We start from the raw sequence: 25,000 nt of genomic DNA, 5'->3' as shown, positions 1-25,000 counted from the left end.
GTTCTTACCATTATAAGACTTATTACCAGCGTGCCTCGTGCGTGCAGACTCAGTCAGTGCAGACTGCATGCAGTGGTTTGATTGCCCTAGCAGACGACATAAACCCCGCTCAGCAAATTAACATGTTGGGCAAATGTGAACGAAAAAACGATGGGGATATAATACGTGTAGGGTTCAGAGCATTCTTACCGTTCATATTTAGTATCAGACTCCCCGATGAGTGAAGATACAACACGAGAAATATGCCACATTTGTTTTGAAAATGTGCGAACCGTCGAGTCCCGCGGCTTCGAGTCAATTCAAGGGGAGTCACTCCGCACAGTCAATCCGTCGAAGCTCGACTGGAGGTTTCGAATCGCAAATAATGAAGAGCACAGCCCTTTCTCCGAGTTCAAATGAGGTCTCTCTGAAAGATCATCACTGTTCAGATTAACGCTACACTGGAATTTACCAACAGAAATTAAAATGCGTGTGACGAAAGCACGACACACTTGAGACACCCCACACAAAAGTAGATCTTTACTGTAGGCCTACACGACCTGACCACACAGTTATGCCTATTCAAATGCGCGTTGCAAAATGTGCGCTTGGAATCTTCTTTTTTCTATGGCGGTACTGACAATATCGTTATTGAAACAATCCCAGTGCACTAAGGGATTTATAGAGCAAATCTCGAAAATAATTATTGAACTCAGCGCTATGCGCTTCGTTCAATAATGAATTTTCTCGATTTGCTCTATAAATCCCTTAGTGCACTGGGATGTCTCAATAACTTAAATAATAATAATAATAATAATAATAATAATAATAATAATAATAATAATAATAATAATAATAATAATTGTCAGTAAGTACTGGTGTCACATGACTGATGTGAACCAGTTGATTGGCTAATGGCGATGCGCTTAAATCTGTTAGCGCACTCTTGGAGTACGCTAACTTTTCCACAGAGCGTATTCTTACGCCCTTTGCCAAAGCGAGACTGTACTCTCATCCTCAGAATTAATTAATGACATGTTGCTTATATTCTCCACTTTACCCAAAAATAACCATAAATTTCCTGCGGCTCAAAGCAGAAGTTTTTATTTTCTGACAGATCGCAGGCGCCTGTGCCACAGTGAATCCCACTGATCTAAAAATAGAAGCGGCTGTGTCTCTTCCACAATGGTCTCTTCTCGTTTTGACTTGCAAAGATTCTTCTCATATGCCGTGTTAGTGGCATGTAGCTTATTAACCACATTACCAAATGATGAGTTACTATAACATTCCCAGCGGCAAACAGAAAACACAAGTGTTATTCCGATAACGTAGGCTACCAGCTAGACCAGCATTTGAAAGTCGACTCTGTTATAGTAGATTACACTGAAATACGACTGCATCAGTTCAGTAAATGAATGGTTTCCGAATTATTATTTCAAGGCAACAACAATCGGAATCGAAAACGTGTAGGGTTGAGAACGTTCATACCATGTATAAAACTTATTACCAGCGTGCCTCATGCGTGCAGACGAGCAATTTTTGTTTTTGAAATGAGACTGCAGTTCAGTGGTTCGATTTCCCTGGCCGCCTAGCAGACGACATAAACCCCGCAGCAAATTAACATGTTGGGCAAATGTGAACAAACAAACGATGGGGATATAATACGTGTAGAGTTCAGAGCATTCTTACTGTTCATATATAGTACCAGACTCCCCGATGAGTGAAGATACAACACGAGAAACATACCACATTTACTTTGAAAATGTGCTAACCGTGGCCTTGGAGTCAATTCAAGGGACAACACTCTGCACAGTCAATCTGTCGAAGCTCGATGAAGGTTTCGAATCGCAAATAACTAAGAGCACAGTCCTTTCTCCGAGTTTAAATGAGGTCTGTATGAAAGATCATCATTTTTTAGGTAAACGCTACTCTGGAATTTACCAACAGAAATTAAAACAAGAGTTTGCGTGTGACGAAAGCACGACAGACTTGAGACAGCCCACACAAAAGTAGATCTGACACAAACCTGACCACACAGTTACGCCTATCCAAATGCGCGTAGCAAAATGTGCGTTTTGAATCTTCTTTTTTCTCTGGCGGTACTGACAATACGCTTTGTTCAATAATTAATTTTCTCGATTTGCTCTATAAATCCCTTAGTGCACTGGGATGTCTCAATAACTTAAATAATAATAAGGAAAAAGTTGCCTCAAAAGCTCCTCTTCATACGGCATTTTCAATCTCAATATTTCAAACAACTTCTTTAAGTTTGCTTATGAAGCACGCAGACAATGCAGCGTTAAACCCTTCAACACTTAACGGGTAAATAAACTTGATCCACACCATTCTCTCCTTTTTCAAGGGAGGTAAGCTTCCAGGACTGTACGGTGGCGCAACCAACTGTTCAGGGGGACGTCACTCGGATAGCTGTTTCTCGGCTCGCCTGATGTGGAGAGAGAACGGAGACGGAGAGGTGTACGGCTACATCCCAGAGCACCAGGCGCCCGGCTTCTGCGACAAGCCCGACAACATCTGCAACCCCGTGTATGGCTCGTCTATCGCCAGAGGCAGCTGGAGGTTTAAGGTGAGTAGTACTGTAGAGAGTTATAGCAGGACGGTGGTCGTCGTGTATGGCTCGTCTATCGGTAGAGGCAGCTAGAGGTTTAAGGTGGGGAGTACTGTAGAGAGTTGTAGCAGGACGGTGGTCGTCGTGTATGAATCGTCTATCGGTAGAGGCAGCTGGAGGTTTAAGGTGAGTAGTACTGTAGAGAGTTATAGCAGAACGGTGGTCGTCGTGTATGAATCGTCTATCGGTAGAGGCAGCTGGAGGTTTAAGGTGTGTAGTACTGTAGAGAGTTATAGCAGAACAAACCTAACAACATCTGCAACCCCGTGTATGGATTATCTATTGGTAGAGGCAGATGGAGGTTTAAGGTAGGTAGTACTGTGGAGAGTTATAGCAGGACGGTGGTCGTCGTGTATGGCTCGTCTATCGGTAGAGGCAGCTAGAGGTTTAAGGTGGGTACTACTGTAGAGAGTTATAGCAGGACGGTGGTCGTCGTGTATGGCTCGTCTCTGGGTAGAGGCAGCTGGAGGTTTAAGGTAGGTAGTACTGTAGAGAGTTATAGCAGGACGGTGTTCGTCGTGTATGGTTCGTCTCTGGGTAGAGGCAGCTAGAGATTAAAGGTGAGTAGTACTGTAGAGAGTTATAGCAGGACGGTGGTCGTCGTGTATGGCTCGTCTCTGGGTAGAGGCAGTTGGTGGTTTAAGGTAGGTAGTACTGTAGAGAGTTATAGCAGGACGGTGGTCGTCTTGTATGGCTCGTCTATCGGTAGAGGCAGCTAGAGGTTTAAGGTAGGTAGTACTGTAGAGAGTTATAGCAGGACGGTGGTCGTCCTGTATGAATCGTCTATCGGTAGAGGCAGCTGGAGGTTTAAGGTAGGTAGTACTGTAGAGAGTTATAGCAGAACGGTGGTCGTCGTGTATGGCTCGTCTCTGGGTAGAGGCAGCTGGAGGTTTAAGGTAGGTAGTATAGTACTGTAGAGAGTTATAGCAGGACGATGGTCGTCGTGTATGGCTCGTCTCTGGGTAGAGGCAGCTGGAGATTAAAGGTGAGTAGTACTGTAGAGAGTTATAGCAGAACGGTGGTCGTCGTGTATGGCTCGTCTCTGGGTAGAGGCAGCTGGAGGTTTAAGGTAGGTAGTACTGTAGAGAGTTATAGCAGGACGGTGGTCGTCGTGTATGGCTCGTCTCTGGGTAGAGGCAGCTGGAGGTTTAAGGTAGGTAGTACTGTAGAGAGTTATAGCAGGACGGTGGTCGTCGTTTATGGCTCGTCTCTGGGTAGAGGCAGCTGGAGGTTTAAGGTAGGTAGTACTGTAGAGAGTTATAGCAGGACGGTGGTCGTCGTGTATGGCTCGTCTCTGGGTAGAGGCAGCTGGAGGTTTAAGGTAGGTAGTACTGTAGAGAGTTATAGCAGAACGGTGGTCGTCGTGTATTGCACGTCTCAGGGTAGAGGCAGCTGGAGATTTAAAGTGAGTAGTACTGTAGAGAGTTATAGCAGAACGGTGGTCGTCGTGTATTGCACGTCTCAGGGTAGAGGCAGCTGGAGGTTTATGGTACTGAACTGAATTGGGGGCTGAAGAGTGACGGGGTGGGTTCGATAAAAGTGTTAAAAACGTTGCTGTTAATATTTTCTGAAATGTTTGCTTGTTAACTTGTACTAGTTCTTTATTCTCACCTGCAGTATTTTATTTCATTTTAAACATTCAGTAAACTTAAAGTACAACTATGCCTTCCAGGCGGATGTGTGGCAGAACATTGCAGTTCACATCACACTCTAGTTCTTCTCGCCTGCAGTCTCTTATTACATCTTTAAACGTTCAGTAAACTAAAAGTACAAATATCCCTTCCAGACGGGTGTGTGGCAGAATATTGCAGTTCACATCACTCTCAACACACCCGGTCAGCTCAACGGCAAAGTCAAGATCTGGCATGACGGACAACCTAAGCTAAGCCTGAACAACCTGAACTTCCGAAGCAACAACGACCTGAAGATTGAGGGGCTGTTCTTCTCAACCTTCTTCGGTGGGAGCGACACATCATGGGCTGCCGGTGGTGACTGCTACACCTACTACAAGAACTTTGTCCTCTCTGCTGCAGACGACAACCCTGCCATTATTGGATGAGGGAGTGTGCATTGTTTTTGATGACGAAGATGAATATGGATGCTGAATTTGTATTCTTATGAATAAAATAGATTTTAAAGACGGATTGTTTTCAATGGTGAGATTGTGTTCGTGTAGTACACTAGAAGTTATGAGAAATAAGAAGCAGAAGAGTATAACGGTTAATTGCTGGTTGAAAGAGTGATGGGGGAGGAAGACGGACAGGCAGGCAGGCAGACTAACACACACATACATACACACACACACACACACACACACACACACACACACACACACACACACACACACACACATACACACACATACACACATACACACACACACACACTCACATACACACACAGAGCCACACTCGCACACACACACACACACACACACACACAACACACACAGAGACACACACAAACACAAACACACACACACAAACACACACACTGTGACGAATGGAATTCGTGTATCGACTCCTTCTCTCATATTAATCGAGACTTCACTAGTTGCGTACACAAAACGAGGTTAAATGACCGAGACTACGTCATGACGACACTGTATGCATATGACGTCAACGCTCGCGCCATTAGTCCAAAACTAGTACAAGGTAAGAATTTGTTTATCTGCATGGAAAGAAATTTAAACGAAGAGAACAAAAGGAAACAGCGTGCATTGGTATTAATTCGTGAATATGAACTGTACATATATTCAGTTGAGGTTGCTAGGATGCAATGCTCTGACCGTTTCATTGACTCCAAGATGGCAGCAATCAACGAAGCCACGTAGATTGCACTAGCATATGTTTCACCTTCCGTGGACGGATTTCCACATTTTTGCGATCTCCAAAGGTCCACTAACCGCAGGTAAAACACGCTAATACATTTTAACATTATTGATTCACAGGAAAACACAGGTATTGTTCATTTTCCATGTGTTTGTGTCAGTCTGTGAACTCTTGTTTCTGTGTTTGTTTTAGAGAAACAAATGGAATGATATCGATGGAAATCATACTTGATAATAACAGATATTGCACGTGTGTGTTGCAGAAGGTGCAAGTGTACAGGGGTGTACAATGCTTATGTAAATGATGTCGTGTGAACACTGTGGGAAGGGCAACGTCAGCGGTAACCACGGAAGGAACCACCAACATCCCCAAGTGTCACCCAGATCGAGTTTATCATGATGAGTAGACTACTTTATATTTTGTGAACATTAACTTCATGTCTTCATTTGTGTAAACCGAAATACATTTTCAACGAGAAGAAGTACGTTCCGCTCTTCGATGCTAAACGTCGACGCAACAAGAAGAAGAAAGACAATGTTGTTACGTGTGTGTGAAATCACACCAGCGAAATCATAATCTATAAAACTTTCATTTGAAGATTCTAAGAGAAAGGGATTGATGTCTGCAAGAATGATCATGTGCATGTTTTTGAAAGTACAGAATTATTAAATTTCTTATTACTTCTTTGCACTTGTCTCTGTTAAACACTGATCAGCCCTAGAACGAGAAGCAGACGTCACAATGGGGGCTCGAGTCACGGGATATTGAATCAACGTTTTACTTTCGATCCAGCCGTTCCAAATTTTTCTCGTTTCAAAATTGCTGTAGGTTTCTTGCATGTCGATTTGTATTGTAAATGTTCGTACTTCATCGCCATCGTCTCATCATATAATTGTATTTATTTACCTTTAGTTATATTACTTATCACAGATCTATAACTCAACGTGTGCCCTATCACACGGTAAAATAAAAACTGGAAGTGTTGTCAGCTGAAATGACACGTTAAAAAATCAATATTTAGCGAGACCACTTTTGATTTGTTAGCTCCCAATTTTATTTGTGGTGTTCCAATTCATCAGTGTGATAGTATTCTTGCACGTACTATCGGAACCATCATTCCCCTTAGTTTGTTCTAAATTACGCGGGAGGTTGGTGGGAGTCAGGTACCTAAGAGGTAAGGATTAATACCTGTATTTCCCTGTGAAGCCCTATATAATCGACTTGTGGATATCAGTCGTATTTACTTGCTGTAGAAGTGGCTGTAAATTAATCTACACAGTAAATGATGCGAATTGACAGTTGAGTTGATACATCTTGTATATTCAACGTTCGATCGAGTGAAAGATTGATCTTTTCGCCAGAAAGAGTCAAATAAAGTTTACAGTGTAAGTTCTCGTTGGTAGATAGAAGTAAACTGACTCACGATAGAACGTGGAAACATAACTCTTTGGGTGGTTGTGTGGAAACGTAACGTAACATACGTTGAAGAATTATTTCAAAGTACAGTAGAAGTAGAGCTAAACTAGGACTTGCATTTTGTGCACGAAGGCGATGCCCGACTGTTTCTTTTTGTAATTTGATCCGAAATTTAGTAGCTCGACGGTGTTTGAACAACATACATTTTGTACGTTTTGGAATAATACGCGAGGTGACTTATGAGTGACGACAGTTCTCCAGCTCATAATTTTAGAAAGTCCACCATCGCAGCCCAGTTGGCACGGAAACAGCCGGCCGACAAATCTCTTCCCATAGTGACCACGGATAAGAAGGGAAGAAAAACCCTTACTGTCGGTAACGATCGGGAAGAGGTGATAGACTCGTTACCAATTCCTGCTGACGAAGAAGAGAGTGTTCATCTCTCTCTTCAAGTTGACAGCAACCGTAACGACGAAGAGGTTGATCCACAGGCGTGCACGGACGTGTCACCTGTAAATATGTCTCAGTCCACAAGTGTAGATCCGCTAGAGTTGACTAGACAGCTAATGGCCGAAGGACAGTTGTTGGGGTTAGAAGGAGCCGAGTTGCGTGCATTTGTTCTTGATCAGAAAGAGAAGCAACAAACTCTTGATCGCGAGGAACGAGAACGTGAAGCTGAACGGCTAGAACGTGATGTTGAACGACAAGAACGTGACGCTGAACGACTACGGCTAGAACGTGACGCTGAACGACAATTCCAACTGGAACAGTTGAAAATCCAGAACGCCAACCAAGAGGGCAACAGGAACAACAACTCGCCAGGACGTATTCGCGAAGATGATGGTTTCAAGCCCAAGATTCCTTTTCTAGACGACCGTGATGACATCGAGAGCTGGTTCCATCAGTTCGAGCATTATGCTCGAGACTGTAACCTGAGTGATACAGCAAAAGCTTCACGTGTAGTGTACTTTCTGAAGGGTAAGGCGAGAGTCATCTTCTCAAAGCTGAACGAGGAAGACGCTAATGACTACGACACTCTCAAACACGCTTTGTATGAGGGCTTCCAACTCACTAGCGAAGATTATAGAAAGAAGTTTCGCCAAACCAAGAAAAGCGCCACTGACACGTATAAAGAGCACATCACGAAGCTAGAACGGTATCTAGACAAGTGGGTGGAATTAGCAGAATGCGACCAAGATGTGAAAGATCTCAAAGATTTGTTGGTCCGTGAGCAGGTGTTGGACACCCTTCCTCCTGACCTCGCCGTTCACATTAGGGATAGAGACCCTAAGAGCGCCAAAGAGATTGGGATGATAGCCAACACATATCAACAATCTAGATCGAACGTCAAAACTTCATCAACGTACGTCAAGCCTGAAAAACGTCGTTCTCCCCAAGAAGAAACAAGAATAGCTGCTCCATCAACAAAACCCGCAAATCAAACTCTAAAGGCCAAGTTGAGTGACGCCGAGAGAGAGAAACTGCGAGCATCTGGATGTTGTTTCATTTGTAAATTGCAAGGGCATGTCTCTCGTTTTTGTCCAAACAAGAGAGACACAGCAGGTGCAGTTTCATCGAAGAAAGATACACTTGAGACACCGATCCTCTTAGAAAAACTTTGCGGAAATTGCAAGGAAAAGAAATGCGCCGAAGTGGTACCAGTGAAGCTGAATGGAACAATTGTCAACGCTTTGAGAGACACTGGATGTACTGGTATCATTGTCAGCAAGAAGTTTGTGCCAAAGGAGGCATATTCAGCGAAAATGAAGGAGACTACTCTGGCAGAGAAAGACTCCAAGAAGATGTACCACACCGCCGTGGTGCACATCGATTCACCCTACTTTGTCTCCGAGACAGAAGTAACGGTGATGGACGACCCAATTTACCCTGTCCTCATAGGTAAATGGTATGGACTAGGTAAAGAGAAGAAATTGACTCCCACATATCCTGTTCGAGACCCAGCGTGGTACCCTGGGACGGCAGCTGTTGTTACCACGAGAGCACAAGCAACAGTAGACGCCCAGAAACCAAGCTGCAGTCACAAACAGGGAGTCAAGGAAGAAGAAAGACTGTATTCGCCAGCTGATCTGAAGAGAGAACAGGCAAGTGACCCTACGTTGAAGACCATCAGGCAATTTGCCAACTCTCCAGAAGGGATCAATGGGATACGGTATTCATACAAGAAAGAAATCCTGTATAGAACAACGAAAGATCGCCACGGAAACGACCGTTCACTAGTAATCGTTCCGAAGAAACTCAGGAACAAAGTTCTTTCATTTGGTCACGATCACCCCATGGCAGGACACTTTGGTCAAAGAAAAACATCTGACAGAATTAGAGCAGAATTCTGGTGGCCAGGGTGTGCAGGAGACATTCGTAGGTATTGCTTGTCCTGTGACACATGCCAAAGAACTGCACCGAAAAGTCAGACAAAGAAAGTCCCTCTGGGAAGGATGCCACCCATCAGTTCGGTTTTCAAGAGAGTTGCGGTGGATATCATCGGCCCGGTCAAACCTATGTCGGAGAGCAAGAAACAATATATCTTGGTATCTGTTGACTACGCTACCCGATACCCCGAAGCTGTAGCCCTGAAAAACATCCAAGCAGACACCGTAGCTGAAGCTCTCTGGGAGATGTGGACTAGATTGGGAATCCCAGATGAAGTGATAACGGACCAAGGCACACAGTTCACCAGCCACCTGATGAAAGAAGTGAACGACTTTCTCAGCATCAAACACAATATGACTGCACCGTTTCACCCTCAAGCGAATGGTTTGGTCGAAAGGTTCAACTCCACACTGAAGAGCATGCTGAAAAAGTTAGCGATCGATCAACCGAGGGAATGGGACACGTTTATCCCCGCCCTCCTGTTCGCATACAGAGAAGCTCCACAAGAAAGCATGGGATTTTCGCCGTTTGAGCTGCTGTATGGGAGATCTGTCAAAGGACCCATGCAAGTGCTGCGCCAAACATGGACCGAAGAAGAAATCTCAGGGGAGCAGAAGACTACAGCGGAATATGTAGTCAACCTCAGGAACAGAATAGAAGAAACGTGCAACGTGGCACGTGAGAACCTGAAGAAAGCGGCCAGCAAGCAAGCCCATTTCTTCAACAAGAAAACGAAACCAAGGACGATAGAAGTCGGAAAACGGGTTCTACTTCTACGCCCTGTGAAGAACAACAAGCTGGAACTTACATGGTCAGGCCCCTACAAGGTTGTGGAAAAGTTGAATGAATTCGACTACAAGATCCAAGTTGGCAGAAGAACACGGATCTACCACATCAACCTCATCAAGGAGTACCAAGAACGGGAATTGAGTTCCGCCACTCCCAATCCCAGTTCATCTGCCCAAGCGAGTGTTCCTGCTTCAAACGAAGAAGAAAGTGATGAAGAAGACGGAGGAGAAGAGGTCGTGGCTGTTGTCATGGAAGAGGACAACACGATGGACGATGACATTTTCAAGTATGACACTCAGAAGATGTTACCCCTCCTAGAAACTCAAAGAACCGAAAATGTGAAGAACATCCATTTCGACGAGAAATTGAACGAGGCAAAGGTCAAAGAGGCGAAGATGATCTGTGAAGAATTTGAAGAGTTCCTAACAGATGTTCCAAAGACGACGAACCTGGAAAAATGTTCCATTGAAGTGACAGAGAAGAAACCAGTCTTTGTGAAACCCAGACCCATACCTCACGCCATGGTAGAAACTGTCGAAAAGGAAATTGAAGAAATGCTGAAGTTGCATGTCATCGAACCTGCAAACTCTCCATACAACTCTCCCATCGTCCTGATAAAGAAGAAGGACGGAAAGTACCGTTTCTGTTCTGATCTGAGAGCTCTGAACAACGTGGTAGTGTTCGACGCTGAACCCATCACCGATGTCGACCATCTGTTTCAAAGTTTAGGAAAGGCGAAATACTTTTCAAAGCTTGACTTGACGAAAGGATATTGGGCGATCCCAATAGAGGAGGAGGATAGAGACAAGACGGCATTCACAACTTCAGCGGGCCAATTTCGTTGGGCCAACATGCCATTTGGATTGAAAACAGCGACAGGGGTGTTTAACCGCATGATGAGGAAGCTACTCAATCCAATCAGAAGAAAAGACGTCCACCACTTCATGGACGACGTGCTTATAGCAACTGAAACCTGGGAAGAGCACATGTCAGCTCTGAAGGCAGTACTACAGAGGCTACAAGAAGCCAATTTGGCGGCAAAACCCTCCAAGTGCTACATAGGCTACACAGAGTTGCCGTACCTCGGACACGAAGTGGGAGGTGGAAAAAGGTGGCCAGAAAGCGACAAGATCAAGAAGATTCAAGACGCTCTCCCACCCACCACGAAGAAGGAACTACGGTCGTTCCTAGGACTCTGCAACTTCTACAGATCCTACATCGAGTCATACGCGAACATAGCTGTTCCGTTAACCGACCTGACAAAGAAGTTCAACCCAGACAAGCTTGTCTGGAACGACGAAGCGAGAAGGAGTTTTGAGACACTCAAAGAGAAAATCTCACAGAAACCTGTGCTGTGTATGCCAGACCACAGCAAACCTTTCGTGCTAAGGACGGACGCCTCCGACAAAGGAATGGGTGCTGTTCTCATGCAAGAGCACGAAGAGACTCTACGACCTGTTGCGTACCAAAGCAAGAAGTTCAACGGAGCAGAAAGTAGGTACGCCACCGTAGAAAAAGAATGCCTAGCTACAGTTTGGGGAGTGGGAAAGTTCGAACGGTATCTGTACGGGAAACACTTCACCATTGAGACAGACCATCGCCCACTCAAACATCTCCAACGACAACCGAACAACCCTCGTCTGATGAGATGGGCCCTCCAACTGCAGCCATACGAGTTCACCGTACGTGTTATCCCCGGGAAGGACAACCACGGTGCAGATTATATGAGCAGAGCGTCGTACGATGAATAATTATCTACTTGGGATAGGATAATTATCTTGATCCATGGGGTTATGTGACGAATGGAATTCGTGTATCGACTCCCTCTCTCATATTAATCGAGACTTCACTAGTTGCGTACACAAAACGAGGTTAAATGACCGAGACTACGTCATGACGACACTGTATGCATATGACGTCAACGCTCGCGCCATTAGTCCAAAACTAGTACAAGGTAAGAATTTGTTTATCTGCATGGAAAGAAATTTAAACGAAGAGAACAAAAGGAAACAGCGTGCATTGGTATTAATTCGTGAATATGAACTGTACATATATTCAGTTGAGGTTGCTAGGATGCAATGCTCTGACCGTTTCATTGACTCCAAGATGGCAGCAATCAACGCAGCCACGTAGATTGCACTAGCATATGTTTCACCTTCCGTGGACGGATTTCCACATTTTTGCGATCTCCAAAGGTCCACTAACCGCAGGTAAAACACGCTAATACATTTTAACATTATTGATTCACAGGAAAACACAGGTATTGTTCATTTTCCATGTGTTTGTGTCAGTCTGTGAACTCTTGTTTCTGTGTTTGTTTTAGAGAAACAAATGGAATGATATCGATGGAAATCATACTTGATAATAACAGATATTGCACGTGTGTGTTGCAGAAGGTGCAAGTGTACAGGGGTGTACAATGCTTGTGTAAATGATGTCGTGTGAACACTGTGGGAAGGGCAACGTCAGCGGTAACCACGGAAGGAACCACCAACATCCCCAAGTGTCACCCAGATCGAGTTTATCATGATGAGTAGACTACTTTATATTTTGTGAACATTAACTTCATGTCTTCATTTGTGTAAACCGAAATACATTTTCAACGAGAAGAAGTACGTTCCGCTCTTCGATGCTAAACGTCGACGCAACAAGAAGAAGAAAGACAATGTTGTTACGTGTGTGTGAAATCACACCAGCGAAATCATAATCTATAAAACTTTCATTTGAAGATTCTAAGAGAAAGGGATTGATGTCTGCAAGAATGATCATGTGCATGTTTTTGAAAGTACAGAATTATTAAATTTCTTATTACTTCTTTGCACTTGTCTCTGTTAAACACTGATCAGCCCTAGAACGAGAAGCAGACGTCACACACACACACACACACACACACACACACACACACACACACACACACTGATACACTTCAATAAATGTCAAACTTTCAATGCTTAAAAGTTTTGGCTTCATTAAACGAACAAAGCAAATGATACAAGCAATAAAGGCAGCATACATATCATAGATATGGAGACTTCAGAGAAATTCAAGTCCTAAATTCACCGTCGAGAATACGACGAGGCTGCTCAACATACTGCTGTCTGCCTGTTTGCATCTGCATCTCGAGTCGTGTTTGTTCAAAAGGATGCAGCGGACATTAAAAGTCATGAAGTTAAACTCTGTCTGTCCCCGAGCCGCAGGAACCGACGCACCGAACCCCGAATAGTGCAATTGAAACGATACAACAAAAAGGGATTGATGGTAGAGTTGATGTAGCCTAGCCACACAACTACACCACCCACGACCTTGGGAATAGCCTGAGGGCTGATGGCCACAATTAGAGCCACGACAAAAAACGGAAACCAGCAGACGATGAAGCAGGAGACGAGCCAGAGAATCGTTTTTATGGCTCGATCCCCTACTCGGGGCTTTAGTCTTGACGAACTGCTCGACTCTGTTGATGTCGCTCTCTTTGAATGTTCTTTGATATTTGCTGCTTGGCCTTCTGTTGGGATTATGGTATGGGTTTCCAACTTAGGCAGCGTGCACGTGTAACTTTTTGCTCCTTTCGTCACTTCACCAGTTTCGCAGGATTCATTAAATTGTGCAGCATCTGCATCCAGGGCTTCGTAGTTTTCAGGGTTGATATTGCTTCTTGTTTCGCTGCTGTTCCTTCTTGTGACGCCATGTGAGGCGCTATCGTCGTCATCAAGACTGACGTCATCGTTCCCTTCATGAGGTATGCTAGATGTTTGGTCACCCCCGGGCGCTACCGCACTTTTTACGTCACAAATTCGGCTGACGTTATTCTCTGTCGTCATATTCCCCGCTGATGACCGAAGCTTGGTGAGTATGGCGAGGTTGAATCCTACGATGAGACTGAGTGGGAGGAAGAAACTCAGTACGACGGAGGCAACAGCGTATCCAAGAGTCAGACGTACGAGGCAGGCGTTGTTGGAGACTCCCGCCACTAGCGTTGCGGTCCTGCTGATCTGTTAGGAACACGGGAGAAGAAAGTGATACAGGCTGCATAGTACAGTGGTACCTTTTTTTTAATGTTTTACATTTTTATTTGTTTTCGTTCATTGGCTGAAACTCCAACGTTCACTCACGCTTTTCGCACGAGTGGGGTTGTACGTGTATGACCGTTTTAACCTCGACATTCAGGCCGCTTTCGGGGGAAGCATGCTGGGTATTTTCATGTTTCTCCTACACCGACTTTGACATATATTACAGGATCGTTTCCGTGCGCACTTGGTCTTGTGCTTGCGTGTACACACGAAGGGGGATAAGGCACAAGCAGGTCTGCACAAATAAGTGGACCTGGGAGATCGGAACAATCTCCATCCTTAACCCAACAGGCGGTCGCGGCCGGGATTTGAACTCGCGACCTTCCGATTAGGAGGCTAATGTCTTATCCACTACGCCACTGCGCCCGTCTGATGAAAGAACATCTTTTGTGCCATACACCAGTGACCCCATATCGCAGGTGGCCTCTCATGTCAGGTGTAATAAATCCCTGCGCCTTGAATATGTGCGCGATATAAATTGCATAAAAAAAATAGATCCCTGCGCTTAGAACTGTACCCACGGAATACGCGCGATATAAGCCTCATATTGATTGATTGATTGAGGTGTATTTTGGTCTAAATAATAGACAATACAAAAAAAAAGTCTTCTCACGGGAGGTATGCTTTCCTAGAAAGGGCCTGATATCACAGGTACCACTGTGGAACTAATACCTCCTTCTTGTCATTATTCTATGGTGCTAAGAGACCCCCCCCCCCGCCTCCCCCGCCCCGTCCCCTAAAGCACGAAGAAAGAATCGAAAAACAACAACAGGATCTCTTTCCGCCTCGTCTGTGTAAAATCACTTGTTAACTCGCCAGCAGGCCATGCATGTTTCCGGGTTATAGTTTGACCCCATTGCCTCATTTACATGATATACACACTTGTAATAAAAAGACGGCTTAGTTGTCAAATAATGATAATAAAAAGGGTATATTCATATGGCGCAAATCCTAAAATAGTTATACGCGCCTGGGCGGTATCTCTGTCTATCGATCGAATATGTGATAAATACAGTAGAAACCCCCTTTTAAGACCCCCAATTTAAGACCCCCCCTTTTAAGACCTTGCTATTTCAGATTTTCTGTTCATAACCTGTGTAAATTTACCTCCATTTCAAGACTTCCGCATCTTTTAAGGCCTGATTATCTCAGATTTTGGGGCGTCTTAAAATGGGCGTTGCACTGTGTACCGTTACCTGCCAGGTTGGCAACACTACGCCGAAACCAATCACTGCTGACAGAAGCCACAGAAGGGCACAGGTCATTCTCGCTTTGGTCAGCGTCAGTCGTCTGTGGAAGAAGGGTCTGCACACGGCCAGGTAGCGGTCACAGGCCAGACCCGCAAGATGGAATATGGATGCCGTGCATAGCATAATGTCAGCTGCGCAGTAAAGCCTGCACATGTGTGGTCAAACGTATCAGTCTAATAAGCTGATACAAGATCTGATAAACAAAGGGAAGTAAGCACTATAAATGCATATGACATGTGTAAATATCGAAAAACTAAAAGATATGTTACACAGCGACACACATATATATATATGTTTTTTTATAATAACATTTTGGTTTTGAAAGAAAAGTGTGTATGTCATGTATACGGCAGTTATTACAGCGTTCTAGAAGCACGGACGTGTAGCAAAGACCTGTCCGCGTACGTGTAGATATTGCGTCACCCATGACTCACTTTTTTTTCACCAATGTTCCAAATCATACGTTGTTTTGCAAACACCAAGACTGCAGATCTTGGCAAACGCGTGACGTAAAAAACTAGATTTGATGACGTTACCGTACACGTTCCCGTACACGTGCTGAAAAGTGCCACATAATGGATCTTGCTAATATTTTCTTCATAGATATTCATTTATTTTGCTGTAAATATCGAAAAGCAGGTTCAATAAGGATCCCAACGTTTTATTTTTGAGAATACAGTTTATAAGTTTAGTGCAAGAAAAAGGCGTTGAATTCGACTTCGATGGTCGAAAGGAATGAACTACGACAGTGATTCCTTTCCACTCTGATTCATGTGACATCGAGGCTTAGATAAGTGATGTTATATTAGCCGCCTTGACTGATTCATGTGACATCGAGGCTTAGATAAGTGATGTTATATTAGCCGCCTTGACTGATTTATGTGACATCGGGGTTTAGAGAGAGAGTATGATATTATATTAGCCGCCTTGACTGATTCATGTGACATCGGGGCTTAGAGAGAAAGTATGATGTTATATTAGACGCCTTGACTGATTCATGTGACATCAGGGCTTAGAGAGAGAGTATGATGTGATATTAGCCGCCTTGACTGATGTATGTGACATCGGGGCTTAGAGAGAGAGAGTATGATGTTATATTAGCCGCATTGACTGATGTATGTGACATCGGGGCTTAGAGAGAGAGTGTGATGTTATATTAGCCGCCTTGACTGATTCATGTGACATCAGGGCTTAGAGAGAGAGTATGATGTTATATTAGCCGCCTTGACTGATTCATGTGACATCGGGGCTTAGAGAGAGAGAGTATGATGTTATATTAACCGCCTTGACTGATTTATGTGACATCGGGGCTTAGAGAGAGAGTATGATGTTATATTAGCCGCCTTGACTGATTCATGTGACATCTGGGCTTAGAGAGAAAGTATGATGTTATATTAGCCGCCTTGACTGATGTGTGTGACATCGGGGCTTAGAGAAAGAGTATGATGTTATATTAGCCACCTTGACGGATGTATGTGACATCGGGGCTTAGAGAGAGTATGATGTTATATTAGCCGCATTGACTTATGTATGTGACATCGGGGCTTAGAGAGAGAATATGATGTTATATTAGCCGCATTGACTGATGTATGTGACATCGGGGCTTAGAGAGAGAGTATGATGCTATATTAGCCGCCTTGACTGATGTATGTGACATCGGGGCTTAGAGAGAGAGTATGATGTTATATTAGCCGCCTTGACTGATGTATGTGACATCGGGGCTTAGAGAAAGAGTATGATGTTATATTAGCCGCCTTGACTGATGTATGTGACATCGGGGCTTAGAGAGAGAGTATGATGTTATATTAGCCACCTTGACTGATGTATGTGACATCGGGGCTTAGAGAGAGAGTATGATGTTATATTAGCCACCTTGACTGATGTATGTGACATCGGGGCTTAGAGAGAGAGTATGATGTTATATTAGCCGCCGTGACTGATGTATGTGACATCGGGGTTTAGAGAGAGAGTATGATGTTATATTAGCCGCCTTGACTGATGTATGTGACATCGGGGCTTAGAGAAAGAGTATGATGTTATATTAGCCGCCTTGACTGATCTATGTGACATCGGAGCTTAGAGAGAGAGTATGATGTTATATTAGCCGCCTTGACTGATTCATGTGACATCGGGGCTTAGAGAGAGAGTATGATGTTATATTAGCCACCTTGACTGATGTATGTGACATCGGGGCTTAGAGAGAGAGTATGATGTTATATTAACCGCCTTGACTGATTTATGTGACATCGGGGCTTAGAGAGAGAGTATGATGTTATATTAGCCGCCTTGACTGATTTATGTGACATCGAGGTTTAGAGAGAGAGTATGATGTTATATTAGCCGCCTTGACTGATCTATGTGACATCGGGGCTTAGAGAGAGAGTATGATGTTATATTAGCCGCCTTGACTGATGTATGTGACATCGGGGCTTAGAGAAAGAGTATGATGTTATATTAGCCGCCTTGACTGATGTATGTGACATCGGGGCTTAGAGAGAGAGTATGATGTTATATTAGCCACCTTGACTGATGTATGTGACATCGGGGCTTAGAGAGAGAGTATGATGTTATATTAGCCACCTTGACTGATGTATGTGACATCGGGGCTTAGAGAGAGAGTATGATGTTATATTAGCCGCCGTGACTGATGTATGTGACATCGGGGCTTAGAGAGAGAGTATGATGTTATATTAGCCGCCTTGACTGATGTATGTGACATCGGGGCTTAGAGAAAGAGTATGATGTTATATTAGCCGCCTTGACTGATGTATGTGACATCGGGGCTTAGAGAGAGAGTATGATGTTATATTAGCCGCCTTGACTGATTCATGTAACATCGGGGCTTAGAGAGAAAGTATGATGTTATATTAGCCACCTTGACTGATGTATGTGACATCGGGGCTTAGAGAGAGAGTATGATGTTATATTAGCCGCATTGACTGATGTATGTGACATTGGGGCTTAGAGAGAGAATATGATGTTATATTAGCCGCATTGACTGATTTATGCAAACGACGATGTAGAAACACCTGTAACAGTTTTACACGTGTGTGTCTTACCTACACACTTTAGTTTCACTGGCAATGACGTATGTATATACCCGTCAAGCATCACTCACACCGATATAAGCATATACGCCGTCACCAAGGAGACGGTAAATAATACTAATAGACCAATGAAGAAGGATGCTCCCCGCATTACAAAACAAAAAAACAAAAAAAAACCCACTAAAATGAAGAGACATAGGCAAAAAAACTCAGGGTTGAAACAGCCTGCATGCAGCACCTGAGGTAAAACAAAACACAAATCAAACAAAATACTAAAAACATTGTTCATACTTGCAGACAGTGTCTCCGAGCACCCAGGTGCTAGAGGTGATGCTGTAGATCGTCACAGGCATCACGCTCACAGATATCAGCATATCCGCCGTCACCATGGAGACGGTCAAGGTCATCGCAAAAGTCCTCGTCAAAGGTTGACGATGCCCAGAGGTCAAGGCCACAAGGACGACGACATTGACAAGGAATGTAGCCCCCGTTGTTGCAACGAGAACTGCAAGTATTAATCCCTCTAATGCCATGGCTGGGGTTTTTGTTTGCAGGTCATCTGCAGAAAGAATAGAGTCTTTCAAGAGGCAAACAGCAGCTTGTCGATTTGCAGATTATGGAGCATTGTTTTGCCAGACTCCGCGAGAATTTACAGAACTGTTGTTATTGCGACAACACCAGTAACACGCATTTGTACAAGCAATGGTGACTTGCAATTCGCAAAGGGCCGTCTGTTTTCCAACTGATGGAGCATCATTTGGCTAGACTCCGCACGGATTTACAGTAAGTCTGTTGTTATTGTTACAACACGAGAAACACGCATTTGGACAAGCAATGGTGACTTGCAATTCGCAAAGGGCCGTCTATTTTCCAACTGATGGAACATTATCTCGTCAGAATCCACAACACTTCGCTGGCACTATTTGTACAGCAAAAATTAAAAGCAAGCACAACTTTACAGTCATTGCAGTCGGTGTTATGTGTCATCATTAATTGTTCAAAGATCGGTTGATCGCAATAGGTCAACAGTAGTCTGTTTTCATGCTAATAGAAAGGTATTTTCTCTAACTCTGCAAAGTTCACTGCTGTCCTTATCAAGCGAAATCATTGCCAAATTGGCAGTCTTGTTATAAAGCCAACAAAACATGTTGATACAGAGTCCACAAATTAAAATTTCCAAGCGCTTCTTGTTTGTTGCATTGGCTTCGCTGTCTCGAGCTCACTTTGCTAAATGCTCCTGGCTCAGATTAACAGCAACCGACTCTCTGGAGCATTCTCGTCAACTGCAATCAAGTTAAAATAATGTTATATGATTGCAACTACAGACTATGACATAAACAACGCACACGGAACAACGCAAGTGATGTGTGTATAAGGCTTTGCCAAAACACTCAAACACACACACATCGTTTCCTTTCCACTGAAAACAAAAATATGATTTTGCTTAGTAAAAAGTGATGTTAACGGGTAAATTAATGTGTCAGTTACGCTGCATTTACACACACACTGAGCTAGTGCTAGCTCCATGTGGTCGTCATCAATTATGTATTTTGTTCAGACGCGTGGTTGGTGATCGGTTGCAAAATGTGTCCGCAGCCATGACAACCGGGCCCGAATATCTTTTCAGGACGTTCCTAGTCAATTACTGGCGATAATAGAGGGTTGCGATTGACTGTTTGTTCTGCACTTTGAACGCTAGTTGATCGTTTTATCTCCTGACATTATCTCTCTCTCCCCCCCCCCTCTCTCTCTCTCTCTCTCTCTCTCTCTCTCTCTCTCTCTCTCTCTCTCTCTCTCTCTCTCTATCTCTCTCTCTCTCTCTACATCTGGCCTTCGTATAGGACACCTTAACGTTTATCATTTGTTTAACAAAGTTCCAGATGTGTGCTTAATGTTAAACCGACCAAACAAGCCAATTCATTTGTTTGGACTTAGCGAAACTCGCCTTGATTCCAGGATCGACGACACCTCTATTGACATTACTAACTATACAATTTTAAGACGCGACAGCAACCAGTCTAGTCATACTGGACTTGTGCTTTACATCCATGACAGTATTGTGAAAATCACAAGAAGGAGAACTTGTTTTCACTACCTATTTTATTCATGTTTTTATTATTTAGTTAGTGGAAGAATCTTTTGTAATGTATGTTTGATGGTGTATGCTTTCAATTAAGCGTTGCTGACTATGAATGTAGATGTAAATGCTTGTATAACTGTGTTTTAATTTTAAATGTGTCAAGCGCAAAGAGCATAATTGTAAAGTTATGATGTTGCGCTATATAAATGCTCATTTATTATTATTATTATTATTATTATTTAGAGTCAGAGAATGTGGAGTGCATCTGGACGGAGATAAAACACTCTAAATATCTCCTTCTGTGTTAGTGGGGTATATATATAAAAATCCAGCCTCTTCACTTGCATGGATTGACGATTTTGTGCGCATGATGGACAACGTTAATAACTGTAATTCTAACATTCTCCTCTTAGGTGATTTTAATTATGATTTAAAAAAACCGCAACATGCATGGTTTTCTACTACATCGCTGTTTGGTCTTCAGCAATTAATCAAAGATCCAACAAGAGTAACCAGTACTAGTGCAACGTTAATTGATCATATTTACACAAACAATGTGTGTAATGTTTCTAAAGTGTTTGTATCCAATGAAAGTATAAGTGACCATAGCCCTATTTTTTGCACTTGGTCTTTTAAATTACCAAAACGTCCGCCTAAGGGCCATACAACAATTGAGTACAGATCCTTTAAAAATTTCAATGAGACGGATTTTTTGCGATTTTTGTGTATGGCCATGTTGGGTTTGATGCGTGCATGCCTGGTTTTCTCCTGTAGATGGGTGTCGGCACAGGAGGTCTGCCCGCTGTCCTCAGCCAACATGCTCCGTCTTCATGGCAGCTCAGGTTTTTTATCGAGGTACTCTCCTCCAGATCCGCCGTGTTCCGCCTAGGGGCTTGCGCTGCCTAGTTGATAGGGTCACCTCGTAGAGGATGTGGTCATAGACCACGCACGGTCGGTCTTGGGATAGGGAAACGTTATGCTAGTCCGGAGGGATTACGCCACAAAGGCCACCTCGCGAAGACCCAGGGTCCTAGACTAGGGAGGTCCAAGGGAGAGCACCGGGAGCACCAACACAATCCCTTTCCCTGGTAGCTTCATCCCCAAAGAGGAGACAGAGCTACCTGCAACACCCCGATTTTTTGCGAGACATTGCTTCTGTGCCCTTTCATCTTATTTGCATTCATACTTGTCCAAATAATGCCTTTTCTGCTTTGTATGAGGCAATTTGCCAATTATTGATAAGCATGCACCGTTGCGCAAAAATAGGGTTAAGCACCCCACACTTCGCCCGTGGTTAAATGAAGACATTATTAACGCTATGGCTCTTCGCGATTTCTATAAAGAGAACAAATTAAAAGCTGATTACAAGAAACAAAGAAATAAGGTCTTTTAGATCTCGTGCGCCGGGCCAAAAGGCATTATTTTAATCAACTTGTTTCTGAGAAGAAAGATACCGCTTCCTTATGGAGAGCAATAAACGAAGTAACTGCAAAATCAAAAACCCGACAACATTCAACTTCGGTTGGTATTTCACCCAGTGCCTTTAATGATTTTTTTTTTCTCTTCCTAGTAAGCTTTTGGAGTCTACCTATAGGGAAAATGACAAAAGCGAGTATGAATGCCCACAATTTCTTCAATTATTTTGCCAGGCCAATATGAAAGAAGTTGAACCTTTTAACATCCCATTCACTGCAGTCCACGAAGTCGGGCGGCTAATAACTGACTTGAGTAATAACAAGTCGCGTAAGGCGAAAATACAATATTTAGTCAAGTAGCTGTCGAACTCACAGAATGAAACTGAACGCAATGTAATTTTTCAGCAAGACCGTATACTCGTAGCATCGTCAGTCCACCGCTCGATGCACAGGCAGTGAAATTGACAAGAAGAGCGGGGTAGTAGTTGCGCTAAGAAGGATAGCACGCTTTTCTGTACCTCTCTTTGTTTTAACTTTCTGAGCGTGTTTTTAATCCAAACATATCATATCTATATGTTTTTGGAATCAGGAACCGACAAGGAATAAGATGAAAGTGTTTTTAAATTGATTTCGACAATTTAATTTTGATAATAATTTTTATATATTTAATTTTCAGAGCTTGTTTTTAATCCGAATATAACATATTTATATGTTTTTGGAATCAGCAAATGATGGAGAATAAGATAAACGTAAATTTGGATCGTTTTATAAATTTTTATTTTTTTTTACAATTTTCAGATTTTTAATGACCAAAGTCATCAATTAATTTTTAAGCCACCAAGCTGAAATGCAATACCGAACCCCGGGCTTCGTCGAAGATTACTTGACCAAAATTTCAACCAATTTGGTTGAAAAATGAGGGCGTGACAGTGCCGCCTCAACTTTCACGAAAAGCCGGATATGACGTCATCAAATACATCTATCAAAAAAATGAAAAAAACGTTCGGGGATTTCATACCCAGGAACTCTCATGTCAAATTTCATAAAGATCGGTCCAGTAGTTTAGTCTGAATCGCTCTACACACACACACACGCACATACACCACGACCCTCGTTTCGATTCCCCCTCGATGTTAAAATATTTAGTCAAAACTTGACTAAATATAAAAAGTCAATGGAACCCGATAACATACCCGCTTCCTTACTCAAGTTAACGTTACCCTTTCTTGTTGAGCCAATTACGTATGCGTTCAACTTATGTATTGACCGAAATGTGTTTCCAGAAATATTTAAAACCGCAAAAGTAATTCCACTTCCCAAAACAAAAGACTTAACCGACATAAATAATTTTAGGCCAATTTCGCTATTGTCTGTTCTATCAAAACCATTAGAAAAACATGTACAAAAGTGCTTGCTTCTCCACATGGAAAGCCGTGGTCTTTTCGCTCCATCTCAATCAGGTCGTCGCGATATAACCTTCGTGGTTGAAAACGACGTTAAACACCAAATAAAGAAAGAAAGATCTCAATCAGGATTTCGCCCTAAACATTCGTGTCACACAGCTCTCGTTAAACTATGCGATACATGGCTCTCTGCCATTAACCATTCGGAAACAGTCGGCGCCGTCTTCCTCGATTTTAAGAAAGCGTTTGATATTGTTGATCACACAATTCTGTTAAAGAAATTATCTTGTTATTTAGGCGACGCATCCTACTTACCTTTTTTTCGTTCTTATTTAGCGAACAGAACGCAGTTTGTCTCCCTTAATGGTAACCGTTCTTCGATAGGACGGCTCATGCACGGCGTCCCACAAGGATCAGTTTTGGGCCCACTTTTAATTTGCATTTACATTAACGATCTACCACTCTATATATCAGACAAGACGGTTATTAATGACCTTTTCGCAGACGACTCGTCTCTTTAAACGTCCGGTAAAAGTTTACTATCTATTGAAACCTCTCTTCAAACGAGTTTGAACAACATATTTGATTGGTGTAAACAAAACTCAATGATTATACACCCAGGAAAAACTAAATGCATGGTGATCACAACACGACAGAAACACCAACTCGCTCCTCTGAATCTTCATCTCAATTTAAATGAGTCACCCTTTGAGCAAGTAACCAGCCATCCTGTTCTCGGGGTCACAATAGACGCTGAATTAAAGTGGCAGTCCCACCTCAACCGCGTTACCAAAACCTTATCTAAAAACGTGTTCCTTCTCTCCAAATTAAAGCATTACGCTGATACCTCAGCACTCAAGTTGTTTTATTTTGGTCATATTTTACCTCATCTGAATTATGCATCTACACTTTGGGATGATTGTAGCGATGTTCACTTAAAAAAAGTAAATTCTCTTCACCGTCGCGCAGCTAAACTTATCATGCCGGGTCCGCAAACATCAACAGAGCAAAAGCTTAGCAGTCTTAATTTTTTTATCACTTAAAGATCAGTTATTATTTAATAAGGCGCTTTTAATGTTTAAGGTACAAATAAACGAGACCCCACAGTACATGCGATCATTATTTCAGAAAGCAACGGACAGATATCGCTCAAACAAATTAATTTCCCTACTACCCCGTATTGATTTATATAAAACCAGTTTAGCGTTTTCGGGCTCAACAATTTGGAATTCGCTACCATGTGAGATAAAGGGGTCAAGCACGATTAAACACTTCAAATCGCAGCTTCGCAAATATCTGTTGTCACGAACAGTTACATTCTGAAGCTGTTTCTAGCAAGAATGCATTGCTATCACTAACCTCTATATATTTTGTTGATGGTGATAATGATGTCGACGATGATGATGATGATGATGATGTTGATGATGATGATGATGATGATGATGATGATGATGATGATGATGATGATGAAGTTGTTGTTGTGTGTGTGCGCGCGCGCGCGCGTGTGTGTGTGTGTGTGTGTGTGTGTGTCTGTGTGTGTGAGTGTGTGTGTGTGTGTATGTGTGTGTGCGCATATGTGTATGTGTGTGTGTGTGTGTGTGTGTGTGTGTATGTATGTATGTATGTGTGTGAGTGTGTGTGTGTGTGTGTGTGTGTGTGTGTATGTATGTGTGTGTGTGTGTGAGTGTGTGTGTGTGTGTATGTATGTG

At 43.1% G+C, this 25,000-nt stretch overlaps 3 protein-coding genes across 4 annotated transcripts in view; 2 read left to right on the top strand and 1 right to left on the bottom strand.

Moving 5' to 3' along the window:
* Positions 1–4,746, top strand: part of LOC138977997 (uncharacterized) — a 12,132-nt gene extending 7,386 nt beyond the window's left edge. For both annotated transcript variants that reach the window (XM_070350606.1, XM_070350607.1), the window contains exons 6-7: positions 2,342–2,563; positions 4,392–4,746. In XM_070350606.1, the coding sequence (XP_070206707.1) occupies positions 2,342–2,563; positions 4,392–4,664 (495 nt within the window). In that variant the 3' untranslated portion in view covers positions 4,665–4,746. The remainder of the gene's footprint in view (positions 1–2,341; positions 2,564–4,391) is intronic.
* Positions 4,747–7,091: 2,345 nt separating this feature from the next.
* LOC138979132 (uncharacterized) lies at positions 7,092–12,844 on the top strand. The gene is made up of 2 exons (XM_070351942.1): positions 7,092–12,239; positions 12,423–12,844. Exon 1 carries the CDS (start codon positions 7,092–7,094, stop codon positions 11,778–11,780), a length of 4,689 nt encoding a protein of 1,562 aa, XP_070208043.1. The 3' UTR covers positions 11,781–12,239; positions 12,423–12,844.
* Positions 12,845–12,980: 136 nt separating this feature from the next.
* The window catches only part of LOC138979171 (5-hydroxytryptamine receptor-like), a 13,684-nt gene continuing 1,664 nt past the window's right edge, over positions 12,981–25,000 (bottom strand). The window contains exons 2-4 of the mRNA XM_070351973.1: positions 18,685–18,952; positions 15,293–15,491; positions 12,981–14,018 (exon numbers count right to left, since the gene is read on the bottom strand). Coding sequence (XP_070208074.1) covers positions 13,191–14,018; positions 15,293–15,491; positions 18,685–18,926 — 1,269 coding nt within the window. The 5' untranslated portion in view covers positions 18,927–18,952 and the 3' untranslated portion in view covers positions 12,981–13,190. The remainder of the gene's footprint in view (positions 14,019–15,292; positions 15,492–18,684; positions 18,953–25,000) is intronic.

The sequence above is a fragment of the Littorina saxatilis genome, linkage group LG10 (assembly GCF_037325665.1).
Source record: "Littorina saxatilis isolate snail1 linkage group LG10, US_GU_Lsax_2.0, whole genome shotgun sequence".
NCBI lineage: Eukaryota > Metazoa > Mollusca > Gastropoda > Littorinimorpha > Littorinidae > Littorina > Littorina saxatilis.
The sequence above is the reverse complement of the archived record's forward strand: the minus strand, read 5'-3'. Positions and strand labels throughout refer to the sequence as shown.

Coding starts and splice junctions, on each gene's coding strand:
- LOC138979132 (XM_070351942.1), top strand. CDS start 7,092: ATGAGTGACGACAGTTCTCCAGCTCATAATTTTAGAAAGTCCACCATC.